The sequence below is a fragment of the Xenopus laevis genome, chromosome 7S (assembly GCF_017654675.1).
Source record: "Xenopus laevis strain J_2021 chromosome 7S, Xenopus_laevis_v10.1, whole genome shotgun sequence".
In the NCBI taxonomy this organism is placed as follows: domain Eukaryota; kingdom Metazoa; phylum Chordata; class Amphibia; order Anura; family Pipidae; genus Xenopus; species Xenopus laevis.
In genome coordinates this window covers 4,845,758-4,865,831 of record NC_054384.1, presented here as the reverse complement: position 1 = coordinate 4,865,831, position 20,074 = coordinate 4,845,758, and the positions used below count along the sequence as shown (strand labels likewise).

General features: G+C 43.9%; 1 protein-coding gene across 22 annotated transcripts in view; it reads right to left on the bottom strand.

Annotated features, from left to right (window-relative positions):
• Positions 1-2,153: 2,153 nt before the first annotated feature.
• Positions 2,154-20,074, bottom strand: part of MGC78849 (uncharacterized protein) — a 30,041-nt gene continuing 12,120 nt past the window's right edge. For 14 of the 22 annotated variants that reach the window (XM_041570456.1, XM_041570460.1, XM_041570463.1 and 11 more), the window contains exons 7-12: positions 15,411-15,635; positions 10,890-11,072; positions 7,704-7,886; positions 7,397-7,475; positions 5,382-5,540; positions 2,155-4,312 (exon numbers count right to left, since the gene is read on the bottom strand). In XM_041570456.1, coding sequence (XP_041426390.1) covers positions 4,079-4,312; positions 5,382-5,540; positions 7,397-7,475; positions 7,704-7,886; positions 10,890-11,072; positions 15,411-15,635 — 1,063 coding nt within the window. In that variant the 3' untranslated portion in view covers positions 2,155-4,078. 22 annotated transcript variants of the gene reach the window in all.

The window sequence follows — 20,074 nt, the reverse complement described above, 5'->3', positions numbered from 1 at the left end:
TGTCTAAGCCACCACCATTTAGATCCAGAAGAGTGGGAACTTCTTCCAGAGGTGTTCAACTCCTTGGTGCAAATGTGGGGCCAGCTAGAGATCAACCCAATGGCATCATGCCCAATGCAAAGATCCAGATACAAGGGCAGAAGGAGTGAATGCTATGACAAAACTGAGCAGGAGGGGTTAAGTGCAAGATGATATATATATATATATATATATATATATATACACACACATATATATATATATATATATATATATATATATATATATATATATATAAGTTTACCCAGGAAAACAATATATTGTTTTTTTCAGGATAAACTAAGCTTTCAAAATATGCTACAATTTTGGTGTAATTCCACTTCTCTAAAAAGATATTGGCTTCTAAGTGCCTAAAAATGAAAAACAATCATATAATTATCATGTAGTAGCTACATGCTTGGCAGTTAAAGGGTTTAGGGTCAAAAGTCAGACCCTATTTTAACTCATGCGCCGCCACCTGAAAAAGTCAGCATCAGTGTGTAGGAGGTAGGAGTCTGACAGCATTAAACCCATGCCTTTAGCATCTTTATTTTGAAGGTGGCGTCAACCCATGATGCAATCACATCACACGCTTTGTCATGTCATCAGAGCTGGGTTCTGCAATAGTGATTGCCTGCATCTGCCTTCTATTGGATAATTCCAACAACACTGATCTGACCTGCAAGTCAAATGTGTCATTACAGCAGGTCACTGCTGAGCAGAGTCCTTCCCGGAACCAGTTTTTAAAACCTGCACCCAATCTGGTCCTGCTAATCATGACCCACAGCATTGCCAACTTGGACCCACAACAGCCTCATCCACTGCAAACTGGAAGTGATATCATCAGAAAAACATTTAAAAAAATGTTTAAAGGTGTAAAATATAGATAATAAAAGAAATATAGATAAAGCCCATATGCAATAATCCTACCCACAACCAGCAGGGTACCCTACCTGCTGCAGGACCCTACTGCAGAGGTAACCTCTGACCTGCCATTGAATCTTTTTAAGATACCCTTAGGGGGGCCTTTTATCTACTCATGTATTAGCACTAGCTACTCCCACTCCAGTATTTGGCAGGACTAGTTCCCTATCATTGCAGCTTACAGCGGAAAAAATATTTATTCCAAACATTGGCTTGGGTCTATTGGTGGTAGTCTATATCGGACGTTACGTGGAAGCCAAAACCAAAAAGTAGCACTTATGACAGCTCCATGTTGTAGCTGCCACCCTTTCCAGCTATAGTCCAGGTGATCCCACTGGTAGCCAATAAAAGGGCAACCAAGCTTGGGAGTTTTACCTTGAAAGCAGCAGGTAAAACTTTGTCCTTTATAAAATGTATAATGAAGCAATAGAATTCTTAATGAATCAGATACAAGTTGAGTGTAGGACTGGCCAGACCAGTGATGACTTTGATGTAGTTGGCCAGCATGAATATATTGCAATACTGTATCTGGACAAACAATCCCTGTTTTGTTTAAAGGGTAAGTCATTTTTGGTAGCTTAAGGGCAGAGAGGATGGCTCTTCTTTGGGCAAAAATCACCTCTTCTTTGGGCGACTAATCTCCCCCAACTACCTTCTCGCCGGTTAGAATCTAAATCGCCAGCAGGATGGCACTTGGAACGCTTCGTTTTCCAAAGTTGCCTCATGAGGCGCGACTTCGGGCGACTTTAGAAAACAAAGCTGAGAGTGGCATCACATCGACTATTTAGATTTTAGCAGGCGGGAAGGATTTTGAGGGAGATTAGTCACCTGAAGAAGAGGCGATTTTTGCACCGGGTGACTAAATCTGCCTGAATCTTCGAGTATCTATGACCTTAGGTACAAAAAGTTTTAATGTCCTTAATATATTGGGCCCATGGGGGAGGGTTCATGCTATTGGGATGGGCAAATCCGACCCATAGCTTCCATCAAGTCTTGCAAGTTACAATCTAATGGCCAAGCCTTGCACAACAGACACAACAACCGCCTAGACCCGATGAAGAGCATTGACAGGTAACGGGAGCCAATTTGCATCATGTAGCGATATCATATTCTAAGTTCCTTCTGCAATAAATCACTTTAGGCAGCCAGAGCGGTATTAATTAACCAAACAAACCCGGGACTGCTCAGGATCTATATATTGCTCATATATATAAAAAAAAGGGGTTAAAATTTATTTAAAAGGAAAAAAAAAACAGCAAACTATACATTTTAGGAAATCACTAACGAGTACCCTTTTAACAGAAATGTGTAGGTAAGTTCTCATTCCTTACAATGAACTTGCTGGGAGGAGGTCAAACTGGACTTTTAAAAGGGGTCGTTCACCTTTAAATTATAGTATGATGTAGAGTGTGATATTCTGAGACAATTTGCAATTGGGTTTCATTTTTTATTATTTGTGTTTTTTTTACTTATTTAGCAGCTCTCCAGTTTGCAGTGTCAGCTGTGTGGTTGCTAAGGTCCAAATTACCCAACCATGCATTGATTTGAATAAAAGGCTGGATTATGAATAGGAGAGGACAGGATAGAAAGAAGAGAAATAGAAAGTACCAATAATATGTTTCTAGCCTTACAGGGCATTTGTTTTTTAGATGGGGTCAGTGACCCCCATTTAAAAGCTGTAAAAAGTCAGAAGAAGGCGGTAAATAATATAAAAATTATAAATAATGAAGACCAATTGAAAAGTTGCTTATAATTATCCATTCTATAACATACTAAAAGGTAACATAAAGGTGAACCATCCATTTAACTGCTCCATCTCTGTGAGTGAAGATGTACCAGGAAGGGAGCACAGTCATATGATAATACAGATCACTTGTGTGCTAAATGCATTTGAGACCAGTTTTGTACTCTGAATAAGGTTTCCCTGTAAGCAGGTGAGAGCAAGCTCCGGAATTGTACATATATGGAACCAAATATTACAAGTTTGTGGGGCGATACTGCAGACTATGAAGCCTATGATTAGGTACCTGGCTCTCACATGGGAAATGAGCAATAGCAGTAAGTGGACGACAGCAGTTCAATACACTTTGTTCTGTATATATTTATACATAATTATATCCAGGATACAGGCTGCACGCTCGTTGCCTGGCCGATTAGCAGAACTATCTAATATAAACCTTTAATGCAGAGCGTAAATCCATGAACTCCTTCCTTCCTAGAGATCTGTAGCGTCAGTCTTTAAAACGACTCCCCCAACCCTTCTGCAATGTGTGCTTCCAAGTAGGGTATCAATGGAGGAAGAATAGGAACCAAATCAGGATAACATAATAATACATAATACAAAGTGTTACTCCCACCCCTCCCGGTCCCCTTTTAATTCTCAGGGTATAAAATAGTAAGTCCGTGAAGCCCAAATCTTTCTGCTTTCTTTTAGTCCGGCTCCGAGAACCTGCCAATGTCGTGTGTTGCTGGGTTTACACCTTCCATGGCTGTAACATGAAAGCACGAGGCAACTGAAGCATTAACAGGGCTACTGCCTCCACTCCGGGAAAAGGTACAATGGCAGCTTTGTGTTAATTTTACACCAGGGAAGCCCACAATTGGCACCAAGTGAGGTTACACTGGAAGTGGAGCCTTGCCAAGTTTGGGAATCCTAGATGTTCACCAGAGCATTGTAAGCAATGGTTGGCTTCTATATGTAAGCAATGGTTGGCTACTACATTCATGCTCAGTGAGGCGACACTGCAGCCTCACCAAGATGCACAGCCACTGCACTGTGATGTTAAATCAGCATTAAATGCAACTCCACAAGCTCAGTTTCCCCCAACTGTTCTGTAGAACAAGTGACACAGGGCACGTATTTCATTCTGCCCATGAACGGAAACAACCTGCAGCCCAATACAAATTACAGCTGGGGTAAGCTTAATGTTTCATCCATCTTCCCTCTAATTAAGGCTTCTTCAGAGTAGCAGCCTTCTCCTAGAACATTGGGCTGTGTTTGTTGTCCTTTTTAACCCCCATCCCATCACAAAAGTTGAGGCTGGCCTAGAACCCAATCTATCTCTCTTCTTCCTGGTCTGGTCCAAAGTGCCCCTATCCTCTTAACATAGGGGCCAACTTGTCCCCTTACATAGAACTAGGAGCTGGCAAGATGTTCCACTTGGATTGTGCTGGTGGCCACAGTCAGACACAAGTCTCTGTTATGGTCAGTCTTGTAGGGATTCATATCAAAGGAGCACTGAGGCCCATCAGAAGTCGGGGCCTGAGACACTGGTGTGAAATGTGCCTGTGAAGTCAAAACTTGCGATGGAGGCTGCTGCTGGGGTTCAGGAGCATTGTGTTTTCTCATATGCTTCATCAGATAAGTCTCCTAGGGGAGAAAGGAGCAAATATACAGTAGAACCGTCATGTTACGTTTTTAAGGGGACCAAGAAAAAATTGTAAAATCAGGGAAATGTGTTAAAGTAACTTTTTCTTCAAGTACTGAACGGATATAAACAAAGGAGTCAGTTTTACATTGAGATACAATATTTACTGTGTTAATAACAAGGGTTAAACGTTGCAGCATTAATGTTACACTATGGGGGGCGAGTGCAAGACTGTGTCAGTCACATACACAACCTAAAGCAATAAGTGATTGGTGCAGGACTGTATAAGGGGCAGACCCATTGCAATTAATCTGGTTAGTATTTTATACCTCTTTATTTCACAAATAACATTCATAAAGGGGAAAAAAACTGTTTTTGAATACATCAGGATAAAATTTTGATGTAGAATCCGAGAAAACATTACTTAAAGGAAAACTATAGCCCAAAATGAATATTTAAGGAACAGATAGTTTATATCAAATTAAAAGGCATATTAAAGAATCAAATCATACTGGAATATATATTTTAATAAATATTGCCCTTTTACATCTCTTGCCTTGAACAACCATTTTGTGATGGTCTGTGTGCTGCGTCAGAGATCACCTGACCAGAAATACTGCAGCTCTAACTGTAACAGGAAGAAGAGTTGAAGCAAAAAACAGAACTCTCTCTTCTTAATTGGCTCATGTGACCTAATAAGTGTGGTTTGTTTGGTATGTTTGTGTGCACAGTGAATCGTAGGATCACAGGGTGGTTTATTTACATGAAGCAGGGTTTTACGTATGAGCTGTTTTATGCAATATCTTTTTATAGAGACCTACATTGTTTGGGGGGTATAGTTTTCCTTTAAAATTAGGGAAGTGCACCCATTGAAATGCATTATAAATTGGTTGGACGACAAATGAAAAATGTTAAGTGCGGGAAAACAAAATTAGGGCACTTTGAGGTTTCACTGTAAGTGGCAATGGAGATTGAAAGGCGAAGAACAGTAACAGCCACTAGACAGAAGATATTACACACAATAGTGAGAGAGAGAAGGGGGAATGTAGAGGGAAAGAAGTAGATACGTACCGAAGTATATGCGCGGCTACAGATGGAACACGTGTAGACTTTTGCGTGCTTGACCGTATGTGTTGACAGGTGGACCTCCAAGGCAGATGCGTCAGTGTACGCTCGGTGACAATTGTGGCACTTGAAAGGTTTGTCTTTATTGTGCTGCCTTCGGTGAGACTATCAAGGAGAAATCACACATTAGTGAGGTTAACAAATAGAGAAAGTAAAAAAGATAACAACAGACAGCTAGGGAAAATAATTGGAGACGGCTTAGATCATCTTAGATTATCAGCTTTATGCAATGGCACCAAGGCTTTTCCAGTGTTCTTCCTCCAGATATTTGACAATGTACAAATTAGGTTCACTCAAAGCCTCAAAACTATAGGCTGGTTAGTCGGACGTCGGTGGTAGGAAAGTTTTTCAAAGGGGTATTAAGGGATAAGATATTGGACTTCATCGCAAATAATAATACTGTGAGTTGTGCCAGCATGGTTTTATGTGTAATAGATCTTGCCAGACTAATTAAATTTTTTTGATGAGAAGGTGAGCTGGAACCCCAATTCTGGGATGGCAGTGGATGTGGTTTACTTAGACTTTGATAAAACATTTGATACAGTGTCACACAGAACATTACTGGTTAAATTAAAGGGGTTGTTCACCTTCCAACACAATTTTCAGTTCCATTATTTTCTGAATGTTCACCAGAAATAAAGACTTTTTTCAATTACTTTCCATTTTTTATATTTTACCGTTTTTCCAAAATCTAAGTTTAAAGTTTAATGCCCCTGTCTCATTCTGACAGCTGAGTAATTCAGAGGCAGATTCAGAACTGTTACAATTTTGCAACATTTAGTTGATCCATTTCTCAGCAGCATCTCTGGAATATTAGTAACTATTGTATCAATTCTAAACTAAGGGATTCTGCTCTGCAGGGATAAAGATAACAAATGTATCAACTAAATGTTTCAATTTAAAGAGTCAGCGACCCCCCCTCCCAGAGCTGCTTTAGTTGTTAATATGCTGTTAATATGTCAGATTGTAGAACAATTTAAAGATTCAGCTTATTTGTCTTCAGAGCTGTCCTCCTAAATTTCCATTTTTATCTGTACTCAGATGAGTAGAAACACAGAGAGATGGGCAAAATATTCCAGGAGTAAGTTGGGACCAAGAAGACAGGATACAAGAGAAAGGGTACACAGGTGTCCAGGAGAAGAGAGTTAGGAAAGGGTGAAAGGGTAAAAGGGTTCCCAAGAGGTTAGAGTCGGGATTGGAGAGACAGGTTCCCAAGAAAAAAAGAATTGGGTTAGAGTAGAAAAGTTCACAGAAAGAGAGTTGGGATGGGAGAGAGAGGTTCTTGGGAGAATAGTTGGGAAAGAGCAGAAAGTTTCCCAGGAAGAGCAGTTGGGAAAGGGTAGACAGGTCCCCAGGAGAAGAGTTTGGAAAGGGTAGACAGGTTCCCAGAAGAAGAGTTTGGAAAGGGTAGACAGGTTCCCAGGAGAAGAGTTGGGAAGGGTAGACAGGTTCCCAGGAGAAGAGTTGGGAAGGGTAGACAGGTTCCCAGGAGAAGAGTTTGGAAAGGGTAGACAGGTCCCCAGGAGAAGAGTTTGGAAAGGGTAGACAGGTTCCCAGGAGAAGAGTTTGGAAAGGGTAGACAGGTCCCCAGGAGAAGAGTTTGGAAAGGGTAGACAGGTCCCCAGGAGAAGAGTTTGGAAAGGGTAGACAGGTTCCCAGGAGAAGAGTTGGGAACGGTAGACAGGTTCCCAGGAAGAGGCGTTGGGATTGGAGGTACCCAAGAGAAGAGAACTGAAAAAGGGTAAACAGGTTTCCAGGAGAAGAGTTTGGAAAGGGCAGACAGGTTCCCAGGAAGAGGAGTTGGGGCTGGAGCGACAGGCTTTCTGGAAGAGAGATGGAAGAGGGTGGGGGACAGGTTCCCATAAAGAAAGAGTTGGAAGACCAGATCCCAGTAGTAAAGCGCAAGACAGATATCCTTTGATAAAAGTAAGCCATTTCTAGTAGGCAAGAGGAGTACATACCTGCAGGTTGGAAAGCTGGGTGAAAGCTTTGTCACAGCCAGGATGAACACATTTGTATGGTCTGTCTCCTGTGTGAATCCTAAGAAAGAAAGAAGGAAAGAAAGAGGTTAGAACAGTAAAAGTCAATGTAAAGTGTTTGCTAGTAAGGGAGGTAGGGGAGGGATTAATGGGGGTGAAATGGACAGACAGGATGATATCCCTCCCCTAACCCTGTTTCCATTCAGACACGTGTGCATGCAACTGGTAGGGGGGGAGGGTACATGCTTGGTGTCGGGGCTCCCCCAGCTCTCTCCTCCTGCCCTCTTACCGTGTATGCTGCTGGAGGTGAGAGAGCTGGCGGAAGGCCTTCTGACAGAAGTTGCAGTTGTAGGGCTTTGCCCCCGAATGGATGCGCAAGTGCTGGTGCAGGTAGGAGCTGTTGGCGAAGGTTTTGGAGCAGTGCGGGCACTTGTATGGCTTGGATACAATACTATGCACCTTCGTGTGGATCCTGCCAGAACGACACAGTGGGTAGGTCTTTGGGTTTATCAGGCAGTTTAGATGGAGATTCATAACTGCATGGGGCAATGATGAAGAGGACAGCTGACACTTGTATGTGGAAAAAGAGAAGAGAGTGTCGTGTATAGGACAGTGGTAACTATGATGTTGAGAAGCCTGGCTAGCTGGAGAATGGGAATGTGATATAGAAAGCAGCTGGCACACAGTTAAGGCAATGCACCCCTGGAATATTATTACTTTTGTATGTAATAGGAATATAGTGTGTGTTAATGTGGTGGGGAGTGGATGGAGACGTGGCACTCTATAACACTACATATTGTGGCACAGTGTCTGAATGGAAACTGACTACTCCTGGTTATAATTGTGACTAAGCCCTGACACTGCCCCAATCATGCGCATTCCATAGCCCTATCCACACATGAAATTGCTACATTCACTGCCCCAATAAATCTCCACTTCTGCTACCTGCCCATATTCACCCAAATAAAAACCAACGAGACAACACCGCCTGTAGGGTAATGCCTGTGAAGCCCTTATAATTTAGCATTGGACTTTAATACAACACAGGGCCAGAATGGACCCTTGACACTGCTCTTAGCTCCTTGTTTGCTCATGTTGTGGACTCTTCGCTCCCTCCAGTGCCATTAAGTGTACACTCAAATCGGGCAATGGCTGAACTGTTGTGTTTGCAAATGTCATGCATTAGGCCTGGCTGGGTGATGGATGCTATACAGGTATACTACTATTGGTGCAGCTGCTGTGACGATGGAGTTGAATTGATTTGTGCACTTGGAGCACTCACACATTTACTTCTTATAGGGGAACTATCATGGAAATTAAAATTTATTATAAGCTTCATCATACTGAATTAAATATTCGCCATCGTTTCTGAAATAATCAAGTTTATCTTCACTATTCCTCTCTCAGCTTCTGTTTCTCTTCATTCTCTCTTCATGCTATTGTCAGATATTCATTGAAAGTTAGATCCAATATATCTTATAGGGGGCTCCTTTTGCCCAGAAGATCGAATAGAGCTCACTCAAATAGCTGATTCCAGTACAAACAAAATCTAACAAAATTACTGCCTTTTGCGCAAATCCTGCATGTAGAGAGACATGATGTCTGGTGAGTTTAATAGAGTGAGCTCTAATACACCTTCTAGGCAAAAGGAGCCCCCCTAGAAGATATACTGGATATAACTGTCAATGATTATCTGACACTCAGCTCCTGCATGAAGACAGAATGAAGAGAAACAGATTCTGAGAGAGGAACCGTGAAGATAAACTTGATTATTTCAGAAACAGTACAGAATTTCTAATTGATTGTATTTAGAAAGGTTCTTATCGGAGTATGCTGAAGCTTACATTAAATTTTCATTTTCGTGATAGTTCCCCTTTGCATAACTGTATTGTGTATGCCAAATCAACAGAAAATATTGGAATCAACAAAACAAGGATCAGATACCAGGCTAAACTCCACCCCCAGAGTGTGTTTCCCAGCATGCTATAGAAAAGAAAGGCTTCGATAGGCTAGAGGTATAATGTATACTGGTAATCCAATCGTAGCCTTGTATCTCCCAAAGAGCAGCATGAAGTCTGGCACTAGAGATGTGAGCCTGTGCTTGAAAGAAAAGGAATATGTCCATATGGACTGGGTTCTGAAGCAAACTGAAAATAGCCCTTCATGTATCAATGAAAGAGGAGACAATGATAGAGCATGCTGTACATTTTAGGGTGCATAAAGATATGCTGAGCTGATCAAAAGGCAGGGAGGGTATGTGTATGTAATGCAGGGTGATATGGTGGTTCCTAAACTAGTCACATGATCTTGGCAATAGACACTAAGCCTAAAGCAGATAGTCTCACAGATCGAAAGACCTCCATCATTTGGATTTATGTTAAACAGGCAGGGAAGGATCATCATTCGTTCCCGCATCCCACCTTTTATATGTGAGTCAAAGTAAACGGGTTGCTCCAATGCGAGAGGATGTGGTTAACAGCCCCATATTCAGGAAATAAAGAAAGAGTATAAAGAACATTTTCTCACTACAGACATTGCTTTTTTTCTTGTTCAAAATGTTAAAGGAATTGTTCAGTATAAAAATAAAAACTGGGTAAATAGATAGCCCGTGCAAAATAAAAATTGTTTCTTATATATTTAGTTGGCCAAAAATGTCATGTATAAAGGCTGAAGTGACTGGATGTGTAACATAATAGCCAGAACACTACTTCCTGCTTTTCAGCTCTCTTAGTTTCCACTGATTGGTTACCAGTCAGTAACCAATCAGAGACTTGAGGGGGAAGGCACATGGGTTATAACTGTTGCTTTTGAATCTGAGCTGAATGCGGAGGATCAATTGCAAACTCAATGAACAGTTATGTCCCATGTGGGCCCCCTTATAGTAACTGACTAACTCAGAGTTAAGGTGAGCCACAGACGCACAGATAATATTGTAAGAAAGAATTTTCGTACGATATTCGGTGCATGTATGGTTGTAAAAAAAGAGCCGACAGAAGACTTGGATATCGGTCAGCTCGTTTATCGGGCACCTTTGAAGGCATCTAAACATTGGGCATTGTTAGTGCTGAATCGTAAGATTCAGGTAGAATTCTATTGTTTCTATCTGTTTATCTGACCATTCAGCTCTACACGTGTGTACTAAAATGAACGATCTTTCTTGGAAACATCTTTTTCAAGATAGATCGTTATTGTTACATCTATGGTTAACTTTAGAGAGCTGAAAAGTAGTGTACTGTTCTGTTATGTTACACATCCAGTCACTCCAGCCTTTATACATTACATTTTTGGCTAACTAACTATATTAGAAACATTTTTTTCATTTTGCACATACTATCTATGTACACAGTTTTTATTTTTACACTGAACTGTTCCTTTAAATGCAAGAGAATACAGTTTATTAAATAAAAAAAAAAGGGAAAGTTACAAAATTCTCGGGTATCGCCTGATGACCAGCTCTCTTCTCCTGCCCCCTTACCGTGTATGCTGCTGGAGGTGAGAGAGCTGGCGGAAGGCCTTCTGACAGTAGCTGCAGTTGTAGGGCTTTGCCCCCGAATGGATGCGCACGTGCTGGTACAGGTAGGAGCTGTTGGCGAAGGTTTTGGAGCAGTGCGGGCACTTGTGGGGCTTGGATACAGCACCATGAACCTTCAGGTGGATCCTGCCGGAATGACACAGTGGGTAGGTGTTTGGATTTCAGGCGGCTTTAAATGGAGTTTGGACACTACATGGGACAATGATCTAGATGAAAGGGGAGCTGCCTCGAGTGGATGAATGTGGTGCCTGTGTATTGAGAGGATGAGTGCAGGTAACAGCGCTGGAGAGCAATGAGGAGCCTGTATTAGTCCCTAAACTAACTGTACGTGAATGGAATCGTGTGAGAGTGCATTGGGAAGGTGTATGGCACATGTAGAATGTAGGTTGCTAAGCAAATGTGCAATAAACAGACACGTGACCTGCTGTTACTACTGGAAGTGGGTACAGATATGCATCACCATAGCAGAGTTGAGGAACGGAGTGTTCCTGTTTAAAGGGGTTGTTCACCTTCAAACATCTAGTTGTTTTCAGATAGTTCACCAGAAATAATTACTTATTTCAATTACTTTCTATTTGTAATTTTTTTTTATATAGAATATTTAAGTGTAAAGTGCCATTTTTTTTCAGCAGATCTGGAGGGAGGGGTCGTCGACCCTGCACTGTTCTTAACTGATACCTTTCGTTGATACATTTCTTATCTTTGTCCCTGCTGAGCAGAATCCCTGGGTTTCCTTAAGGGTGGTGGAACATGTGAAGATTCTCGGGAGATTAGTCACTTAACAACAAATCTCACGTACTTCGGGCAACTAATCTCCACGAAATGCCTTCCCGACATCGATTCGTATTCTTGCCGGCAAAAGGCATTTCGGGGATATTAGTCGCCCGAAGAAGATAAGATTTGTCGCAGGGCAACTAATCTCCCCGGAATCTTCACGTGTGCCACCACCCTAAAGGCAGCTGTTAGAATTGATACAATAAATGCTAATATTCCACAGCTACTGCTGAGAAATGTATTAACTAAATGTAGCAACTAAATGTAGCAAAGTTGAGTGCGTCTGAACTACTGAGCTGCCAGACAAACACCAGAGACAGGGAAAATAAACTTAGATTTTAGAAAGAAAAAAAAAACGGTAAAAAATAAATAGAAAAAAAATATTTCAGGGGAACAATCTGAAAACAATTGAACTGAAAAAAATGTTTGGAAGGTGAACAACCCCTTTAAGTGGCAGTGGGATAATATTGGGAACTCTATACCAGAACTATGAAGAATCAAAAAGTTGGGGACACAGCACAGTTTATATTAGGGGTGCACAGAATACACTATGTTGGATTCGGCCAAACCCCAGAATCCTTCGCAAAAGATTCAGCCTAATACCGAACCGAATTTACATATGCAAATTAGGGGTGGGAAGGGGAAAAAAAATTCTTCCTTGTTTTGTGATAAAAAGTCACAATTTACATATGCAAATTAGGATTCGAATTCGGTTTGGCTGGGCATAAGGATTCGGCCGAATCCTGCTGAGAGAGGCCGAATCCCGAACCGGATCCTGGATTCGGTGCATCCCTAGTTTATATCAAAGGCACAGAGTCTGAATGGAAACTAATTCTCCTAAACCATGAGACATACAATGTCCTGGTAACACTCAACAACCCATGACATCTATTCACTCATTAAACCCCTTTCTTATGTCCACTCACAGTGTCTTCTACAACCCATCCTCATCCCTCTGGTACAGTGTTCATACTTGTATTATTTCATTCTCCATTCTTTTTCACCTTCACATGTAACACACATTCCTCCCTATCCTGACTCTTGCCTGTTATACATCTGGACATATTTATATCCTTCCCTATCTCTACGCACTCATTCCTTCCTTGTCTCTGGCCTCATACTTGTATTAATTGACATCTACATGACAAATCTGGCATGTGTGAAATCTACAAAATACTAATTACAGAAATAAGATAGGACTGAAGGGCAAATAAATATTTATTAAAGGAGAACATAACCCTAAAAATGAATGTGGCTAAAAATGTCCTATTTTATATAGTAAACTTATTGCACGAGGCTAAAGTTTGAGCTTGTCAATAGCAGCAATGATCCAGGACTTCAAACTTGTCACAGGGGGTCACCATCTTGGAAAGTGTCTGTGACACTCACATGCTCAGTGGGCTCTGATTGGCTGTTGAGAAGCTAAGCTTAGGGCTCGTCACTAATTATCCAGCACAAAATGAGCTTCCCTGGCTGTAATATAAGTTGATGCTACAGGTTTGCTGATTATTTAATTCTGATGCTAATTGCACTGGTTTCTGTGCTGCCATGTAGTAATTATGTGTATTAATTACTAATCAGCCTTATATTGTGACATTTCTATTCTATGTGTACTGTATATTGTGAGTGGGTCCCTAAGCTCAGTAAGTGACAGCAGCACAGAGCATGTGAATCAGTGAATCAGCAGAAAAGAAGATGGGGAGCTACTGGGGCATCTTTGGAGACACAAATCTTTACTACTAAAGGGCTGTGGTTGCCTTGGGCTGCTATAGAAGCTCAGAGATCATGTTAAGAAACCCTTCAAACCAAGAGGGTAATGGGGTCATAATGAGACCACTTTCTAACCATGAGAACACAGCCTATAAGCAAGCACCTGTAAATACCCTAAAGCCAACTGCACAAGGATAACAACGCTTGGAAATTCTAATAATTAGGAATGATATGAACAGTAGTTTGCAGTATGCTGAATGCAACCCCTGTATAATCCCTCAAGTATATGCTGTTGGTGGTTTAATGCATAATGTGGAGTGGAATTGCCCTTTTCAGTAACCATATCAATCAACCAATCAGATATTTGCTTTCTTTATTTCAACTTAGTTTAATAGAGCTAATTAGTGACTGGTTCACATGTGTGTTGGCAAGCGGTTACAGATGTACTGCAGATGTGTGTCCAGTGCCGGCTGAATGTAGTGATCTTAAAGGGATTCTGTCATGATTTTTATGGTGTAGATTTTATTTCTAAATGACACTGTTTACACTGAAAATAATTCACTCTACAATATAAAATGTAATTCCTGAACTAACAAATGTGTTTTTTTAGTAGTAATATTGGCGTGTAGGTGCATCTACCAGATAATTGGGCTTAGGCAGCAATATATACAGAGTGAATGTTTCTACAACTATCTGATAACATATAAACAGGCTAAAAGCACACTGTGCATGCACAGTCACTTTAAAAGATGGCCTAATAAGATGGGGAGCAACTGTGGACGACTACGAAGACTGGATCTGGGATTCTGTCATGATTTTTATGTTGTTTTTATTCCTAAATGACACTGTTTAACCTGCATATAATTCACTCTACCATATTAAATGTCATTCCTGAACCAGCAAGTGTTTTATTTTAGTTGTAATATTGGTGTGTAGGTGCATCTCAGGTCATTTTGCCTGGTCATGTGATTTCAGAAAGAGCCAGCACTTTAGGATGGAACTGCTTTCTGGCAGGCTGTTGTTTCTCCTACTCAATGTAACTGAATGTGTCTCAGTCAGACCTGGATTTTACTACTGAGTGCTTAGATCTACCAGGCAGCTGTTGGGGGGAAAGGGAGGGGATGATATCACTCGACTTGCAGTACAGCAGTAAAGAGTGACTGAAGTTGATCAGAGCACATGACTGGGGGCACCTGGGAAACGGACAATGTCAAGCCCAATGTCAGTTTTCAAAATTAAATATAACAATAATACATTAAAGAATGTATTCCCAGCCTGAGTGCCATATTAATATGAGATTTGAACTGACTGGAAAATTGTTATGCAGACAAAGAAAATCTTCATGTGAATGAAGCAAATCGTTAGCCCTGACACACATTGAAACGCAACATGACTAATAACATAACTGTGGCCATTAGTCATGTTCCATCCTGTCTTTATACTGTGTACTTCCCCCTCAGCTAACACAGTCACCCTTCTGACCACATGCACCACTACACAATATCCATCTGTTCACATCTAACTCACAGAGAACAGGCAAAGGTATATAAACATTTATAATACACAAAAGCCATGAATATCTTGTAAATTATATCCTTATAAACGGTGAGTTCTGATGTCATAAACGGGGAGTTCTGATGTCATTTCTGTCACATGACTCCCTAAAACTTGTGTATTATAATAAATAAAGTACCCCCAGTTGCAAAATATGAGGATATTAGAAGTTACCTCGGAGTTCCATGACCTTTATAAAAACACTCAGCCTTCGACCGCGTGTTTTTATATGGTCATGAAACTCCTCGGTAGCTTATAAAATCCTTATATTTTACAAAAGGGGGTACTTTATTCACTATATAATTCTATAACTGTGCCAAAGTTCCTGGGCTTGCGAAGTGAACCCTAACCCCTTAACTTGGTACCGGCAGACACTAGAATCTCCTAAATCAGTGATAGATAACCCCAACCCACAACCTGCCTTACCGTGTATGCTGCTGGAGGTGAGAGAGCTGGCGGAAGGCTTTCTGACAGTAGGTGCAGGAGTAGGGCTTAGCTCCAGAGTGAATACGCACATGCTGGGTTAGGTAGGAGCTATTAGCAAATGATTTGGAGCAGTGCGGGCACTTGTGTGGCTTTGTTTCCGTGTGAGACTTTGAATGAATCTGCATCTCTGACTTGGAGAAGAAGGTGATGGAACACATGCGGCACCTGAAAGACAAACAAGCGCATTAGCAACCAAGCTGACATTGTGATTGGGCAAGTCCCACTATAACATTCTGACTTAAAGGAAAACTACACCCCCAAACAATGTAGTTCTTTATAAAAAGATATTGCATAAAACAGCTCATGTGTAAAAACCCTGCTTCATGTAAATAAATCATTTTCATAATAATATACTTTTCTAGTAGTATGTGCCATTGGGTAATCATAAATAGAAAAGATGGATTTTTGTCTTACTTGTAAAATCCTTTTCTCTCTTCATCGAAAGGGGGACACAGGCACTGTAGGGTTAACTTCACCTTCCGGGAGGAAAGGACACTAAAAAGCAAGAACTTTGACAGCCCTCCCTGGGGCCAGCCCGCCTATCCCAGCAGGCCACACCCCCCCAGGAGGCTGTCACACCCCAGAACGTTGAAAGTGTAAAAGATAACTGAGGAATTAACTAGAACTGACCAAGGAAGAACCTTGGGCTAACTTGATGGATGTCCACACAACAAGGACAAAAAAGGAGCTAAACACACTAGGGCTTGGAAGCCCCACCAGGAGGTGATGCTGGATCTAGACAGGACTGTCTAAGGAACCTTCCGCGGCCAAGCTTGAAATCGTAAGGGATGGGCGTGCCTGTGTCCCCCTTTCGATGAAGAGAGAAAAGGATTTTACAAGTAAGACAAAAATCCATCTTACTCTCTCATCTCAGGGGGACACAGGCACTGTAGGGACGTTCAAGAGCAGTCCCCAGAAGGGTGGGTAGATCAAGCTGAAGATTGCACAGCAGCGTGCAGTACCTTCCTGCCGAAAACAGCCTCAGAGGAGGAGGCAACATGAACCTGGTAGAAGCGGGTGAAGGTATGGATGGAAGACCATGTGGCAGCCTTGCAGATCTGCTCCACGGACGCCATGTTCCGCGCTGCCCAGGAAGCCGCCAGTGATCTGGTCGAGTGAGCCGTGACCCTCAGGGGGGAAGGTCTACCGGCGATCTGGTAGGTCCGGTGAATCGTGGATCGTATCCATCTGGCAAGGGTGGTCTTGGAAGCTTTCAGACCCTTCCGTGGACCAGTGGGAATGACGAGGAGAGCATCACACCTGCGAAAGGAGTCGGATCTGTGAACATAACATTTGAGAGCGCGGACCACATCCAGGGAATGCAGGGCCGTTTCCTTAGAACACTTAGGGTGTGGGCAGAAGGAGGGCACCACGATGTCCTGGTTGAGGTGGAAGGCCGATACTACCTTAGGCAGGAAGGTGGGTATGGGCCGGAGCACAGCTTTGTCCTGGTAGAAAATTAAGAAAGGTGAACGGCAGGAAAGTGCTGCTAGCTCGGATACTCGTCTGGCAGACGTGATAGCGAGGAGGAACACGGTCTTCCAGGTAAGAAGTACATCCGAGGCCTGAGCGAGGGGCTCGAACGGAGCACCCTGCAGAGACGACAGGACCAGGTTGAGGTCCCAACCAGGTACAGGTGCCCGAATGGGAGGGGCGAGATGCGCGACTCCCTGCAGGAAGGTCCGAACAGGAGATTTCAGTGCAATGTTGAGCTGGAAAAGTACGGACAAGGCAGAGATCTGAGACTTGAGGGAGGCAAGGCGAAGGCCTTTGTCGAGGCCCTGCTGCAGAAATCCGAGTATACGGGCCGTGCTGTAGCGATGCGGGGGAAAAGAGTGAGCGGTACACCAAGTGATGTAAGTCCTCCATGTTCTGTAATAGATACGAGAGGAGGAAGGTTTTCTGGCAGCAATCATGGTCGCTATCACTCGGTCATCAAACCCCTGCCGTTTGAGGACTAAGGTCTCAAGAGCCAGGCCGTCAAATGGAACAGATGAATATTCGGGTGGAATACTGGACCCTGGCTTAGAAGATCCTGACGATTTGGAAGATGGATGGGCTCCGTCTCTGCGAGATTGACGAGATCTGCAAACCAGGCCCTCCTGGGCCAGTATGGAGCCACTAGCATGGTCCTGACCCCCTCTCGCTTGATCCTCTTCAGTATCCTGGGAAGGAGAGGTAGGGGGGGAAGACGTAAACGAAGTGGAACGGCCATGGAGCCGTGAGCGCGTCTACTCCTATGGCCCTTGGATCCCGTGACCGAGACATGAAAAGCGGAGTCTTTGCATTGGTCCTGGAGGCCATCAAGTCGACCTCTGGCATGCCCCATTGGTCGGTCAGAAGTTCGAACACTTCTGGGTGCAGGGCCCATTCTCCTTGATCGAGAGTTTCCCTGCTGAGGAAGTCCGCCGTCCAATTTTCCACTCCCGGAATGTGGACTGCGGAAATGGCCGGTACGTACTTCTCCGCCCAGGAGAGAATGCGCGAGGCCTCCTGCATGGCTCCCCTGCTGCGAGTCCCTCCCTGATGGTTGATGTACGCCACCGCCGTGGCATTGTCCGTCTGAATCTTGATGGTCTTGCCCCTGAGGAAGTCTGTCCAGTGAAGGAGAGCCAGGCGAATGGCTCGGAGTTCGAGGACATTGATGGGAAGAGATGTCTCTGAGGGGAGCCATCTGCCCTGTGCTGTCTGGCCTTGACACACCGCACCCCAAACCCGGAGACTGGCATCCGTGGTGAGGATGGTCCAGTGAAGGATTGCAAATGGCTTGCCCTGGTTGAGATTGGCTGGTTGAAGCCACCACCTCAGGGAAGTCCTCGTCGGAGAGGGGAGGGTGATGGGAGAGTCCAGACACGCTACCTCTGGGTCCCAGTGCGTCAGGATGGCTCGCTGAAGGGGACGAGTGTGGAGCTGAGCAAAAGGGATGGTGTCTATCGCAGAGACCATCAACCCCAGTACCTGCATGCAAGATCTGAGAGGAGTGCATGGCGAGTCCGCTAGAGAGAGAATGCGGCTGCGTAGAGTTAGAGATTTGTCCGCTGGAAGAAAGGTGCGACAGAGCTGGGTATCGAAGAGAGTCCCCAAGAATGTCATTCTCTGCGCGGGAACCAGGGACGACTTCTTGAAGTTGATGATCCATCCGTGATGTTGCAGAGTCTGGATCACGAGGGACAGATCGGACCGATTCCTCTGGACTGATGGAGCCTTGATGAGGAGATCGTCCAGGTAGGGGGTCACTGATACCACCTGAGACCGAAGGAGGGCTAGAACTGGGGCCAGGATCTTGGTGAAGACCCGAGGAGCCGTGGCCAGGCCGAAGGGGAGAGCCACAAATTGGAAGTGCTTCCCCAGAGAGGCAAATCGCAGGTAGCGATGATGCGCCCGGAGAATAGGGATATGGAGGTAAGCGTCCTTGATGTCGACCGAGGAAAGAAACTCCCCTGGTTCCATTGCTGAAATGACGGAACGGATGGATTCCATCCGGAAAGAAAAACGTCTGAGGCAACGATTGAGTTTCTTGAGATCCAGGATGGGGCGTATCCCTCCGTCCTTCTTGGGGACGCAGAAGAGGATGGAATAGAATCCCTGCCGCTCCTCCTCCTTGGGTACAGGTACCACTACCCCTGCCTGTTGGAGGGCGGAAATGGCCTTGAAGAAGGCTGCTCTGCGTACGGGATTGGACGGTGGGGGAGAAGAGAGAAATCTCTCCGGAGGAGGGTGTCGAAACTCTATGGAATAGCCGTGGTGGAGCACTTCGTGGACCCAGGCATCTACGAAGGAGTGAGACCAGACCTGCCGAAAGGAGAGGAGACGCCCTCCCACCCTCTCGATTCGGGAGGTGGTCAAACCTTCAGGAAGAGGATGCTTTGTCGGCAGAAGGTTTCTGAGTTTGTCTGCCAGCGGACCAGGTAGGTCTCTTCCACTTTCCCCTAAAGGAAGGGGCGCTCCTTTCTGTGGTTGGAGTCTTATTTTGTTTGGAGCGAAAGGAGCGAAATCGAGAGAAACGGCGATTAGCTGACTGCTGCTTAGGCTTGTTCTGTGGAAGGAGGGTACTTTTGCCCCCTGTAGCCTGGCTGATAATTTTATCTAGCTCAGTGCCAAATAGAACCTTGCCTGCGAAGGGAATAGAAACAGAGACTTCTTGGAAGTCAAATCCGCCGACCAATGTTTGAGCCAGAGGAAACGTCTGGCCGCTATGGAAGTGGCGGAAGCCCTGGCAATCATCTTCGCCGAGTCCAAGGATGCCTGGCAGAGGAACTGGGAAGCCTCCTTGAGTTGTTCCGCCAGCTGTAAAATAGAGGCCTGGTCAGAACCATCTATAACAGCCTGACAGAGCTGATCGGCCCAAACCTCTGAAGCGCGACTGACCCAGGCGGTAGCGAAGGTCGGTCTGAGGGCTGCACCTGAGGCGAAAAAAATGGATTTGCAGAATCCCTCCAGCCTTTTGTCAATAGGATCCTTGAATCCAGCCGCATCGGGAACTGGAATGGTGGTGGACTTGGCTAGACGGGAGATAGGTGGATCGACTGTAGGAGAGAGGCACCAAAGATCAGTGTCGTCCTTGGGAAAAGGATAGAGAAGGGCGAAGCGACGGGAAAGATTGA